The sequence below is a fragment of the Aspergillus karnatakaensis genome, assembly GCF_047715665.1.
Source record: "Aspergillus karnatakaensis strain CBS 102800 unplaced genomic scaffold BJY04scaffold_18, whole genome shotgun sequence".
In the NCBI taxonomy this organism is placed as follows: domain Eukaryota; kingdom Fungi; phylum Ascomycota; class Eurotiomycetes; order Eurotiales; family Aspergillaceae; genus Aspergillus; species Aspergillus karnatakaensis.
Window position 1 is genome coordinate 501,004 of NW_027395730.1, and position 13,798 is coordinate 514,801.

Here is a 13,798-nt window from a genome sequence, read left to right on the forward strand (position 1 = left end):
TCAGCGCAGACGCCCTCGCCGGACTCGACAAGCCCGGGCATCCTATCTTCTGGAGGCATGCTCCAGTGATTAAGGAGTCATTAGCCCCAATTCGTCCACCCATGATACGTTGCCATCCTCCAAACCCGCTCCACCTCGTCATCAGCCTCGTAATTAGCATTTTCTATATACCGATCGACAGGTAGTATGTAACCACCGACTGCAGTCAACTCGTCATTCAATGGGCTGGCATCATTGATGGGTGTTAGCTCTCGATCGAAAGCTAGATCTGTTAACGGCACGCGCTGATTTTGAGATGGGCTCTCGTTCTCACCACCTCGCGGGTAGAGGTTCATGTAAAGTAGACATTGCTTTCCATCCTGCCAGTTACGTTCGGCGCAGATGAAGAAAGTCACCGAATTACGCGCGGCGGGATGCTCGTCATCCCCGTTAAGCATCATCCCAGGTAACCTTCCTGGTGATGCCGGTGGCCACGGAGGAAGCCCAAGCGGCGAGCTTGTGCTTAGAGCGTTGAAACGGACAATCTCGGCCTGGTAGCTATCGTACGTGCGCTGCTCAGCGTGGCAGTGGGCTACACAGTCCTTCTCGGTAGCGCCTGGAAGAAGATAGATGACGAGGCGCGGCACGACTTCCTCATGGTAACCCGTAAGCGCTTTATATAGACCCTCCAGGTCAGCTGTCGACGGCGAGACGTTACGGTGCGTGAAATAGATAATGAATGACAGCAGCAGGGGCAAGGCGATCGGAGTGTAGTTTTCAAAGACCATGTATCCGGGCTGTGTGGTGTCCCCCGTGTGCGTTTTAAACGGTAGCACGTGGACTTTCATTGCATATGGTAGGGACGGTGTACTGTCCGACGCAAAATCCTCTTCTTGCAGTGGTGTCGTCCGGTGCATGATATTGAAGAACCGACGGTTTCCATCAACGCGCATTTCGTACATCGGCCCCCAAGAGTTGATACAAATCCCGGCCTGGGAAATGGAGCAGGAATAACATCGTTGAGGATTCATCCCGTCCAGACAAGTGCCACGCGGTGCGAGTGTGATTACGGATTCCCAGGGACCATGATTCAGGAGACCGGTGCACCCATTGCCATTCAGAGCCTCGGCTAGAGAGAGAGGCGTCCTCTAAGATGATTGAACCAAGAAGCGTATGCGAACCCCCGATAACCAGTTCCTCTATCTGCAAGGCGATTGCCGGCAGTGCGGGAAGACTTGCAGTCCCAATCAACCACAGAGCTTTCCAAAGATCGCGGTAGGATCTCTTTCAAAAGCGGGACAGTTACATTGGGCACCTCGTACCCCGTGGAGCAGGTGAGATGCCACAGCGGGATGCGCAGCTCTTGCAGCTTTGAAAGTCCGCGTAGGTACTGAATCTGCCCCAGGCCATTTTAAGTGATGTTTGAGTGGTATACCAAGTAGAGAATATCCAGATATCTCAGCTCCTTCTGGTGATCATGAAGCGACTTCCAGATATCCAGCATTGGCATCTTAAATATATCTGTCTGACGGAATCCTGGTCGACGATTGATAGATAGTGAGCAGTTCAGAAGAGCCTTTGGCAGCTTTATAAGTGCTCTGATATCCGCGGCCCGGCAGCTGGACTCGTCAAGAGTCTTAAGCAAAAGGTCATCGATGTAGCAAGTCTGATCATGTTGGGTCTTCTCGATTAATGTTGATATGCCCTCTGTCTCAAGATCGTAAAGATAAAGTTTGCGCATCGTTGGTAGAAATAGCACCGGCCATAACCCATCCAGTTTCAAAGGGGCTCGAGGGGTATCTGAAAGATTCTCCTCCTCGGGTATTTCGGCAGGAAGCCAAACCTCGGCAAAGATAAATAGCTCACGGAGGTGGCCTAAAAGCGATGAAGTGTCTTGCCCACGAGTCTGCTCATTGAGGGCGTGCTGCAGAACCGCCATAAGGTATGGATCATGTGATGGTACATGAGCACGAATAACAGCAAGATTCGGGAGCAATGCAAGAAGAAGTGCCATCAGTGGTCGACGATCACCCCTATGAATATCCAGGATCATATCCGACTCGAGATGGTGAAGGCCAGTCTGGCTAAGGCCGCCGCGCAGGAGGCTCAGGTCATCTTCATCAAAAGAATAGTCGACCTTCTGGTCAAATAGCAGGTAAGGATTGACACCCCAATTCCCGACATGCATCATTCGTACTAGAGATGCGTGATGACGGCTGACTAGAATGGTTTGAAGGAAAAGCCACAGCCGTCTAAACGAATGCCGTGCCCCGTTGTAGACCCACAAGCTGTAGACTAGGGCCGTTGTTCTGGAATGCCATGCTCGACTGACAAGGGCGGAATCGCAAGGTTGGCCTGGATGAGATTCGTCCAGAGCTAGGTACAGTACCTCGTCGAGTTTCTCGAGTGGAAGGTGTGATAAGCCTCGCATTGGAAGATGATATGGGATGGTTGGTGAGGTGGAGGAGGAGAATCTCCTGAAACCCAGTCAACCCCTGCCACCCTGTCAAGGGCTTGTTCGTGATAGTTCCTAATACTTTCCAAAGCATGGACATGTGAGGATATCCAATCGGCGTCACATCAATCAAAAGCAAGGCTGACTGTGGCTTGCAATCGAGTGAGTTGTCAGCGAGGCTGAAAAGGAAGGTGAGGCTGACTGCTGCCTACCATTTTCTGTTCCTTCACCGCAACTGCCATTGCCTCTCTTTCTCAGACCGTGTCACATTTCCATAAAGATTCATCGAAAGAAAAGAAAATGGCGGAGATTGCCGCGAGCGCTGCTGGAATCATCTCGCTGGGTATTGAAAGCTGCAAGCTGATCGTGACATACTGTGATGCATGGCAGAGCTTTGATAATGATATCGATGCCGCCAAAGTCAAAACCGAGGGGCTGTTGTCAATACTCAACCTGATCTTGTGGCTTCTTTGCGACCCCTCTCTCATCCAGTCTGCAATCTCAGTCAACATTGCTGCGAAGATTGTGGAAAATGAGAAGTGGATTGGAAAAGTCAACGAATGTGTCGCTAAGTTGTCTATCGGCCAAAATCCCAGCCTCAGGGACAGGATTCGGTCCGCTGGGAAAAGAATCGCCTATCCGTTTCGGAAACAGACATTGTTGGACACAGTGAGTACGTTAGAAAGGCTTCAGATGAACCTTCACACTGCACTGCTAGCGTAAGTCATTCCCTTTTCATTTTTAAACCCTGCTAATGCTTTTTTTCTTTTGGTGGTGGATGCAGGCTACAGATAGAACAGATATCATCCCTCGCGAAGCAGACCATGCCTCTCCATGCAGCTTACGCACGGGGCTTCATGATTGATAGAGCACGACAGGCATACCAGGAGCCTCGCTTTCTTGAGGGGCCATTGAAACAGAGTGATTCTCTCCAGTCAGACAAGCCACGCTGTCTCTGCCCTGGGGTTGACAGCCCGCCTGGGATTCACCACCGCACGTGCCCTCACTATGATTTCCGCTCTCAAGCCAGTTACGATGTATGGGACTTTGTACTTTCTAATCGCTGGCTAGGGCTCTCAGTCAGGGGGACAGTATTTCTTACGAGCGGAGCCCGGGGATTCTCTATCTGTCCTACTATCCATTTTCACCCCATTGTATCCCGGAGCTCCCCTGTCCTTCAGCTGCTTATGGACAGGCTGTATGAGCCTGGGGAGTCTACTAGGGCGGTTTTAAGAGAGCTGCAAATTCTATTCGACACAGGCAAGGCCAGCCCGTTTGATAGGACTGAAGAAGGTTGGACATTACTACATGTGGGTTCAGTTAACCGTTGCATATCATACCCGGGCTGTCAGTGCTGACTTTGATAGCTTGCATGTGCTCGTGGTTGCCTTCGTGCGTGCGCACAGAGCACGACTTTTGACATGGAAGTGATTGAGTTTCTCGTGACGGTTGGCTGCCCGATCAATGAAGGGCCTATGAAGAACCTCGAGATCATTCGTGGGCCGCGCTTCTTCTGCCCTGGCACATATACGCCTTTGAGTCTGTTGGTATACATAATCGGGTCCGACGCGCTACAGGATTACGAGGATACAATCTTTAGATTTATTAAGCTCGGGGCCATGGTAGGAGATAGCCATATGACGAGCCACAATTCAATAACAGCGTTTTCCGATGCGATGTTGCAGAACGAAGATGGTAAGGCGCAACATTTCTGTGTCCGTTAACCTCGCACATGGGCTGACGCAAATACTGGACAGCATTTGTTCTTTCGGATCCTGTCAGCGCTGTTCTAGACAGGTCTGCTGATGGCCTCAAACAGATGATCGATTGCGACAAAGGCGCGCCTGGTACAGGTGTCAATCAACTTCACAGCCCAGCTGACCTTCTGTATCTATCCCTTGGTTGGGCGCAAGGTTTCCGAGTCCTTTTAGGTACTTATTTGGATGTACCAGTTGAGGTGAAAATTGACTTGCTCCATGATGCAATTGAGTGTGATCCTTTGGATACAGCGCAAGCGCTCGTCGATCACGGAACGCCGATTTCTAGTCTTGATATCGAAGCGTGCGATTCCGAGGAGATGGAACTACTAATTATGGGGACTTTTATAGAGAGGCGCCGACAGCTCATGACACTCGCGATGAAGTTTTTACCAAAGCAGAGACAAGACAAGCTCGGAATGCGAGGCCCGTCTCTACCCGACAGGAACGCAGCAAGAATATACGCGGAACTAAAAACCCACGCCGTGGTGGTTCACGAGTCGCTTGAGCCCCTTGGTCCTTCTTCTGTCTTCCACATTCCATGGGGTGGATGCGATCGGTTGGAGACCCTTTATCAACAGGGGTTTCACGATATCAACGTTATCACGGATGCTGGCTACAGCCCCGTGCTCGACCCCTCTTACCAGCCAGGCTGTTGCGGTAGGAAGTTCCCAATCTTATTGATGAGCAACATTATGTGGTTCATTGAGAAGGGTGCCAACTTACGCATACCCTTGAATATGAACCACACTACCGCCCACCATATATTAGCTCTCAAGATGGTGTCGTCTGCTGCTGTTTACCCTTTTCCGGGTATCCTACCGACAACATTCCTCCCGACATTTGTGGATTGCATGAGGTCTGTTCTCGGATTGAAGTGTAGGGATACTTGCTCCTGTTTCTGCTCGGCGTCAGGCTGTTCTCCACTCGACGTGGCGTTCAGAGCTCTACTTGCAACCAAGTCACCAATAGATCAGTATCAGACCATACCACCGGAGGTGCTCGAGTCCTACATTGCCGTTATTCAGAACCGGTCACAGAGCTCGGAAATCATACTCCGGTTGTTGACATTCACCGATCTCGGCCTCACGCACACATGCTGCCGGCTAATCGTGGAGGATGAAGAGATCGGAATAGAGCCTTTTGATACAGAGGACGCTGAGGAGATCCACGAAGAAGAACGATTTTATCTGTGGCACTTGGAAGTATTGATAGAGGAGCTGGTGAAACAGTATCAGGACCTTAGTATCCCTCTTTGGGAATACATTCAATGCCACTGGTCTCTGCGGATAAGGGAGTATCTGTTAGAGCATGGAGAAGTACTCTCACCAGACTCACTGTGTGTGAGACTCTCGAGAAAGATCATCGAGGAGCAGTAGCCGGTCTCGTCAATCTTATATAGAGATTATCACATCATAAAATAGGTGTCATTGGGGGCTAGGGACTTTCGGTAGAAATCTTGAATCATGACGAGCTTGAACGAGAAAAAGAGATTGTGGCTTGAGGTAAATGTGTGTACGAAAGACTGCCCGAGGACCCTCTCGTTGTAAGGCAGTCTCCCTGGATATCATTTTTGCAACTCTGTTTATCGCCAGCCTCTTGATCGAGACAATGGGGTATTAGTCAAGGAGGACACGATTAGACAAGGCAGCAAGGGATGTATGTATACCGTTTCTCGACTTTAAGGCTAGAATTATACTAGATGCAGTTAAGGGAGCTCGGAGAAGACCGGAAGTCGATTGTACTGTTCCGTTATTAGGCCTGACAATGACTATAATTAATACTCGAGATAGTGTAGGGTCCTAAGGCTGCCAGCAGGACTAGTATCAGGATGGATATGGACAGGCGAGTAAGGCCGAGGCCGAGCAGAGGACGCCTCGCCTGAAGCTGGCGCGGTGGAGCGCCTCATGAACAAATCGCTGCCTGTTTGCTAACCGGACTTCATTCATCAGATCATACATACTCGACTATTAGACCAGCATTGCATGCCTTACTAGGCCTACCCAGTGCGGTACCCAGTGCTCTGGAGTAATTCTATTATTAGCAGATCACTCGGGGGACCTTGTAGGTTGCCTTAGATTAGAGCCCTATATATTTATCAGACACATTGCCTTCACCACTCCACTCAGACAGATCAGTAAATCTCCAGAACAACAACACCACCACCGTGAGCCATGAAGACGATTCTCCCCGCCCTCGTTGGGGCAATAGCCCTCCTTGCATACCCGGCAAGTGGACAACGATACTCCCCTAAATGGGTGGGAGACACCTACTGCCCACATGTCGTCGACAGCATAAGGGATCCACTGTTCGAGCAATTCTCCATTCGCCCGGACTTGATTTCAGATGCGATCCTGTATTTGCGCGATAAAGGCGAGGACGAATGTACTGTCGCGCCGGGTCAGGTTGAGTCGAAATTCTACGAGAGAAAAGAAGACGGTGCCGATCCTGGCATCATTGTCTATGGCTATGATGAATCGGGTGATGGTGAGGGAGTTGGGCTGGGGACGACGTCGAGCTGGTGAGTCTAATTGCGCATCTATTCTGGTCTTCTCTTTGTGGCCGCTCTTACTTATTCAATTTCTCCCCCGAAATATAGCAACGAGGTGGCCGATGCGCTCCAGGACATTTTGGACATATGTCAGATACACTCTACCTCCTGGGGGTGGAACGCTTTTGGTATCATATTCAACTTTATCGGTATGTCTTCCTGGCTCTGAGCAGCTTGCGTATTATATACTAAGCGGGCTTTGTGACTTGCAGGGAATAGCTATCCCAAGAATAATCCTGGACTTCGAATCCAGGTTCAAAAGCTTTAGGAAGACGGTTGTCTCTGGACGACGGGTAGTGGTCCTTGGAAGTGGAGCAAAGTTGGGTGGAAGTAAGAGGTTACAGGAAGGATATTGTTGTATCTCAAGCTAGCCAGCGCTCTGTTGCATTCATGCAGCTTCAGCGTCGAGAGCTTTCGTCGATACCGCTAAGAATAACACTGATTGGCCTTGCGAAGAAAAATCCAACTCTGACTACCATTACCATCTGCATCACTCACGACTAAAAGACGATGGTATATTCTGCTGTTGTTGAAAGCACTGCCGATACTTGAACTTTGGCTTCTGACGCTTCCTTTCGACCTGTCAGCTTGAAATAGAGCTGTAGCGAAGTATCCTGAAGGTATACGAGACTACAGAGTTGAAGAGGAAGTCTGTCAACACATAGCTGGCAGAGGTTGGGTAGTACGCCAGATGGATTTCCGCCACATACAGGGCAGACCGAAATGACCGTTTGGATTCTTTTACTTCATAAGTACAAAACAGGCCCATTCAAAGATCATCCCTGCACATATTCGCCAGCATGGCTCGGCGTGACTGCCTTCTACGACGCCTTGTCCACCTTGGCCCAGCAGCATGCGGCGATAAGAAAGGCATAAATCTACCATGAAGCAGTCAGCTCAAACTCAAACAATGGGGAAAGAAATGGCTGTGTAGCGTACCGAGCTTGTCACCATTATCCTGCCCAGCGTAACAGTGCTGTCCATCAATCCGAGTATCAGGAAAAGCACCATCATAGTGTTTCCCAGCACCAGCTTGTACACCAAGGAATGATCGGGAGGCATGGTCCACAGCGGGTCGATGACCAGCAGGAAGCTAGCTGCAAGTATCAGCCCGCGCTGCACCCTGTCGACATTCGCATTGGATCTGACACCCCCGCCTAGGGCTCCATTATGGGTGCACTGCTTGGTCAAGGCTAGAGCGCGGAGGAGTGGAAGGCTGGGATCGGAGAGCAAAAGGTCGCCTAGCAAGACAGATACGGTGGTTAGCATACCGAATATCGGGTATAGTAGGTTAGGGGGTATCCGCTCACGGTAGACTGGCATCAGCGCTAGTACCTCATTAAGCAGCTCTTCCTTACGGCAATCGGACGCCTGGCTGGCGGTGCTGATATTCGGATCCGCTGCTTGAGCAGTAGCTTGCTCCTCGTCGATTCGGTTAAGCTCGGCGCCAATCTTTTCCAGGCGAGCGTGCAGTTTTATCAGGGCAGTGGCCGTAGAGCGATCAAGCCGGCCGATCAAATAGCTCTCGGCCTCAGAGGGAGGTTGCTGGTAGCCATTGTTGGGGATGTCTGGATTTCGAGTCGTCTGGTTTGGCTTGGATGGAAATCAGATTCGAAACAGCTGGGTGTGATCCTGATGGGTCAATAGCAGCAGGTTTGAAGAAAGAAAGAAGGAGCTTCCCTTCAGGGGAATAGTTAAGAGGCAACGGCTTGATCCGTTTGCACCTTGCCAGAGTCCAAACGGCGGCCTCGGTTTAGGTAGCCCTTTTTGTAGATACCTTATTCGATTCTCCTCTGACTATCTCAGCAATCTCACTTATAACATCCATAGAGTATCAAGGTATAGAGGTAATAGTATGAAGCGTTCTCTGAGAAAGGCAGCACTTCACTCGCCCTGGTCCGGCTCTTCTCGCAAAGTGGGAAACCGATTGCCGCTTAATAAAGGTATATACTGCCTTATTGAATGTAAATGAATATCAGATCCCCTCAACGCCAAACAATACCTGGTCGACCATCCATAACCGATCTTGTCCCCAAGTTGTTAAAGCACCACAACGAAAGCTCGGCACACCCCAAAGCCCTGCTTCAAAGAGGGCCTCCAGGTTTGCCTCTGCAAATACTGTATCGATGCCGTTCACCAGCCAGCCTTTCGAATCCTCCCAGGCCAAGCCTGCCCGCTGTATCACACTTTGCAGCACATCATCTCGACGTGCATCCAACCCTTCCGCCCATACTGCCTGCCCTGCAGCCGCACAGTACAGTAGCTGCTGATCCACAGGAGCCTCGCGTGGGAAGAGCGTTAGCAATCGCAGAACTCCCTCCCCGACTGGATCGCTAATACAACCAAAGGGGATATTCAATGCATCGGCACAACGCTTCGCATCACGAACAATATAGAACCGTTTTGCTAGCGGCACTGGTAGCCCACGCATGACCATTGGAAGGATTGGTCGCACTATCAAATTGGGGATCTTGCCGAACTTCCGACGACGAAGCAGCTCGATGGCAGCAAGATATGAGTATGGACTGCGAAAGCTAAACCAGAATTCCACAGGGGTATTGGGTGCGGGTATCGCGACCGGGAGCGCAGATGGCTGGAAATCGCCGATTACTGTCCCTTGCGCGACTGCGCCTTGTGCCTGCAGGCGCTGCGTGAGGAAATGGAGGCGATCAAGCCCCCAGAACCACTCGCCTCGGTACTGCCACATGGCTGGGAGGTAATGGCCGAGCTTCTTGCGGCGTGCTGCGTTTGCTTGCAGCTTCTGCCGCGTATGCAGAAGCTCCGTGTCTGTAGGGGGCGGAAGGGCTTCCTTAGCTGCTGTTTTCGTTAAGCATTCTTGCTCAACATAAAGAAATGTTGCAGCATCGTTATCAACCCGACTGAGGGAAGCTAGAACCGCGCCGTGCTGTGTGCTTGGTATATCTATTGGGGGTGGTAAGCTGTAGCAGGAGGCGAGCCGAGTCGCATCAGTAGCTGCGAAGCGACGTTGTCGAGGCTCCTCCGGATAGGCCGAAAGCGATCGGAGCCGGGACCAACAAGATCCGCAGTGGGCAATTGAGCTTTGGGAGAAGAGTGCGTGCTAATGCGGCGCACAGCTGTGAGTGCGGATCACCGACTTCATAATAGAGCTCCAGCGAGTTTCCGGAAAACAGCCATGCGAGAGGGTCGCCGCGCAAAACCAACCAGGAGGCTATGGAAGTAGTCCAACTCGGGCGCAGCTCGGTTGGTGGTACGGACGCCATGGCACGATATGAGGTGGTGGTAATAGGAAGCTGTCTGTTGGACGTTCTGAGATTAAATAGATGGATTGAAAGCAACCTCGGCTCACGTCAATGGGGTACTCCGCACGGACCAACTCTCCACCGTAGAGTATCTGGCTGTGTATGCCTCGGCTTTCTACTGCATGATAAGGCAATAAGGTCAGAGTCTGCTCGTCATCGGAGTACACGGCTCAGCATGTGGAGGTCAATCTAGCATTGCACGAGGGACACGGACCTTGTCCTGCTACAGACAGAGACATGGCCTTGGATAAAGATATTAGAGGCTTGAGTCCATCTCGCAAACCCTACACTGAGAGCCCTAAAACCACGCTATGGTCTTCATAGCTGCAGTACATGCCGACACTCCCCGGGCGGGGCGCCCTTGCTCGCTAGGATGAGATGAGATGACGAATCATGCAAAGATCGCTGTCTACGCACGATTATATCCACGTAATTTGATTCCACTACATACATATGTTGTCTCAACGTCGTCGGACATTCACTTCAATAGCGACTGGCTTAAGCAACCAATACGATGTCGTTTGCAGCTCCCGAGTCACCATTTCGAGACTGAAAGTCCTCAGGATCTGCGGGACTGCCTTGTAGATTTCGCACATCGACAGCTAGGAAGGAGAGCATCAGCTCCAAAACCTGAGGTACTGCTCAAATGAATAAATACTCACGTGTTTCCCAAGACACGTCCGAGCCCCTATTCCAAACTGCATAACATGCCGATCCATATTACTGGCACCTTCTTCGTCTTCTAACCAGCGCTCTGGTCTGAATTGGTCCGCGTCCTCTCCAAAGACTGTCTTATCGAAATGGATGATGCCGGGATTGACTCCGATCCGGGCATTGGGGGGAATGTAACGCCCGCCAATCTCACAACCATCCGAAGGTGCATGACGGGGGAAGGAGACACCGGTAATCGGATGCATACGGATTCCCTCCTTGATGCAGGCAGATAAGTAAGGAAGCTTAACTGCTTCATGGTAGGTGATGTGGGAGCTGAGTTGGTTTGCTTACACGGCGGCATCGATCTCCGCGGTTAATTTTGCGTAGACGGTCGGAGTACGCAGGACATGGTAGAGGATGCCAGAGAGGGTGACTGCGGTTGTCTCGCTCCCAGCAAAACTGGCAGCCTGTTAGCATATGAGCGACTATGAGGTGAATCGATAGGATATTCTTACAACCCGCCAAATGATTCCATCTTGATGTCGTCTAGAACAAAGTCCAACTCGTCGCCTCTCTTTTGTGATATGTTAAGCAACTTGCCGAGAATGTCCTGTCGCTGGGGCACAGAGTCTGAATCAGCACTTTGGAGACTAGCGAGGCGGTTCTTGAGCATGACGTTTGTTGCCTCAGTGAGATCACCCAGCGCCTTTAAAGCACGTCGGACCTTGGGGATAAGAACAATCCCAGCTAGCATAAAGAAGCTTCGGATGTATGTTGGCATATTACCAGCCAAGAATTGAATTGGGATCAGATCGTCAGTTGCACCGATGTACCCCAGGTGGTCGCCTCCTGCCTCGAGGAAGCCAAACATCTTGCTAAAGTACAGCTCGCCAATGACATCGTATGCGTACCTGGCTCAGCAATTAGCACCGATCAAGAATTGACGAAGCCACCAGAAACGGGGATATCTACATTCGAGTCCATATCCACAGATCGAATGAGTCCTTACGATCGGCTATTTCCCCCAGCTTGTCAACCCATACATCCAGGCATTTGTCGATGTATTCTTCTGACTGCAGAATACTTGTTAGGGAATATACATGGCTCACAATCCGACGGCGGGCTGCGTGCTGCTTTCCACCCTCGGACGAAAAATGATCGGGAAATCGCGCTACGATGGTCAGCTCTCATTTAGTGTAGGACTGCAGGCCCCCACGTACCCCAGGGTGGTCTAAACGCCAAGTAGAAGTCGGTCTAATTAGAAAATTAGCGACCGATGATCGTGGTCTGTGCAGTGGCCATACTTTCGCGGTGGAACTCTTGAAGCCATAGAGCGTTTGGATGGCTCCAGGGTCGCTCGTCACCAGTTCGTTAGGCGCGATGCGAACGACGGGGCCTGCAGATCATCAGTTCAGGATTAGCGAGGTCTGGTGCAGTATTCACACCATATCTTGCATGCAGTGCCCTCTGTGTCTTCTCAGCATCCCCAGGAAGCACATGGAGCAGGGTCCATATTCTCGTTATGGATGCCCAGAAAGGACCGGGAAATCTAGAAAGAGGGTGAAAGTATCGGGCGTAGACAATCCAGATCACCCAGTAGGTTATGACTCCTATGAGAGCGCCTTGAACTATCAGAGCTCTGCTTGGAAAAACGAGGTCTCCATCTTTCGTTTGGTCGATTTCAAATCCAGAGTGACAGACGCGTCTAGCTGGGAAATTGCCCTTAATAAGGTAATTTGATTGCGGCGCAGTCTCGGAGGAGATGAGCTGGTCTGGCCATGCTGGAGGACGAACTAGCATGCGACCTCAGTGCGAGTTTAATGACTTTGAAACCACCGCTCGAACTGGCTAACTGATTCTGGCTCGTCGAGCCCGGCACTAAAGGGAGATCCTGGTCAGTTCTCGGGGTCTTTCCAACGAGATTCGCTAGGACAGAGGTTAGCGTCCTACACCTGTGCCCGGGCCAAGATCAAGCACAGCTGTGTCCTTTTTTTTACCATCACCGTCGCACCTCCATGGTGGCACTTGGTTCTACCCTCCAGCTACAATGATATGGAGGATCTGGGTTGTTGCTCTGCTGACACTTGGTGTCGTTTCCCAGCAGATGCCACTCCGTGCGGTAGGCTGCAAGCAATTGCGCTTCAAATCGGGACTAATTGAAGCCAGGCAAGTTGTATGGAAGCAGGAGCCTCACATTCATCGTGCTCTCCACTTGATACTGACTGCATTAGCACGGATACCTGGCTCCAGCAGACCATCAGCGGCTGTGTTGCTATGACATGTACAATCAAACAAGCCCTGAGTATGTTTCCAACGCACTGATCCCTCATTGCACCTCGCGATATCTCTCACATCACGCCGATCGTCACCAGTGTTTTCATGGGCTTCGCTATAATCTTTACCCTTGTCCATGTTCGGGCTTGGTTTCTTGTAGGATTCCCTCGGGATACGTCATGCCTCCAGCCTACTGACTGGTGACTTTTGTAGTGTAACAGTCAGTATTCTCCGACTCGGAGCTGTGGTCAAATACGCAACCACTACTAACGCCACATGTACCTCCTCGGGATTACTAGTGTAGTGTTCAGTCGACTGACTTCCTAAATCCAGATGACACGGTCTCCACCTCGTACTGGTCGATCACCGAATGCTTCACGGGTATCATCTGCTTCAATCTTCCACCCGCCCGCCGCCTATAACTATCGCAGGGTTGCCCGCCTCTGTTTTAACGCTCACTCCACTGAGGAACAGCAGTATTATCGCAATCCAAACCCTGGACCAAGCCCCGCAGCTATTTCAGAAGAAAGAAAGGTCCCAATGGAACTATCAAGCCTGAGAACGGTTGAGACAACTATCCAGCGCGATGAGGGCGCGGAGACAGAGACGGAGTCGTTGGTTCGCCTTCGCAAGGACCCGTGATTGCCGAGATTACCAACCTTGTCACCTCTTCCTGTAGGGTAGTTAAAATTCTATATTGAATGCGATGTCAAACCTGGTGAACGTCCCACCGGGTCCTTAAGAACTGAAAAATCAGGAGCTAGCTGGCGGCAACGAAAGGCAGCACCGTAGAATATAGTTTATAGCTTGTTACTGGCAAAAGGGACCACTGACCCTAGCTACCACC

At 50.9% G+C, this 13,798-nt stretch overlaps 5 protein-coding genes across 5 annotated transcripts; 1 reads left to right on the forward strand and 4 right to left on the reverse strand.

Moving 5' to 3' along the window:
* Positions 1–80: 80 nt before the first annotated feature.
* BJY04DRAFT_217218 (uncharacterized protein) lies at positions 81–932 on the reverse strand (the record flags this gene model as incomplete). The annotated part of the gene is made up of 1 exon (XM_073715983.1): positions 81–932. One exon carries the CDS (start codon positions 930–932, stop codon positions 81–83), a length of 852 nt encoding a protein of 283 aa, XP_073572544.1.
* Positions 933–1,390: 458 nt separating this feature from the next.
* BJY04DRAFT_217219 (uncharacterized protein) lies at positions 1,391–2,167 on the reverse strand (the record flags this gene model as incomplete). The annotated part of the gene is made up of 1 exon (XM_073715984.1): positions 1,391–2,167. One exon carries the CDS (start codon positions 2,165–2,167, stop codon positions 1,391–1,393), a length of 777 nt encoding a protein of 258 aa, XP_073572545.1.
* Positions 2,168–6,365: 4,198 nt separating this feature from the next.
* On the forward strand, positions 6,366–7,010 carry BJY04DRAFT_217221 (uncharacterized protein; the record flags this gene model as incomplete). Its single annotated transcript, XM_073715985.1, has 3 exons — positions 6,366–6,712; positions 6,791–6,891; positions 6,955–7,010. The coding sequence occupies 3 exons, from the start codon at positions 6,366–6,368 to the stop codon at positions 7,008–7,010; spliced, it is 504 nt and encodes a 167-aa protein (XP_073572546.1).
* Positions 7,011–8,200: 1,190 nt separating this feature from the next.
* BJY04DRAFT_186772 (uncharacterized protein) lies at positions 8,201–9,520 on the reverse strand. Its single transcript, XM_073710944.1, has one exon. The coding sequence runs from the start codon at positions 9,447–9,449 to the stop codon at positions 8,718–8,720; it is 732 nt and encodes a 243-aa protein (XP_073572547.1). The 5' UTR covers positions 9,450–9,520; the 3' UTR covers positions 8,201–8,717.
* Positions 9,521–10,484: 964 nt separating this feature from the next.
* BJY04DRAFT_206920 (cytochrome P450) lies at positions 10,485–12,694 on the reverse strand (the record flags this gene model as incomplete). Its single annotated transcript, XM_073713782.1, has 9 exons — positions 10,485–10,625; positions 10,686–10,979; positions 11,031–11,136; positions 11,193–11,588; positions 11,650–11,848; positions 11,898–11,931; positions 11,982–12,073; positions 12,123–12,319; positions 12,681–12,694. 9 exons carry the CDS (start codon positions 12,692–12,694, stop codon positions 10,485–10,487), a joined length of 1,473 nt encoding a protein of 490 aa, XP_073572548.1.
* Between the last annotated feature and the right edge of the window lie 1,104 nt (positions 12,695–13,798).

Bases quoted from the DNA above. Each gene is read 5' to 3' on its own strand.
- BJY04DRAFT_186772 (XM_073710944.1), bottom strand. From the start codon at position 9,449: ATGTGGCAGTACCGAGGCGAGTGGTTCTGGGGGCTTGATCGCCTCCAT.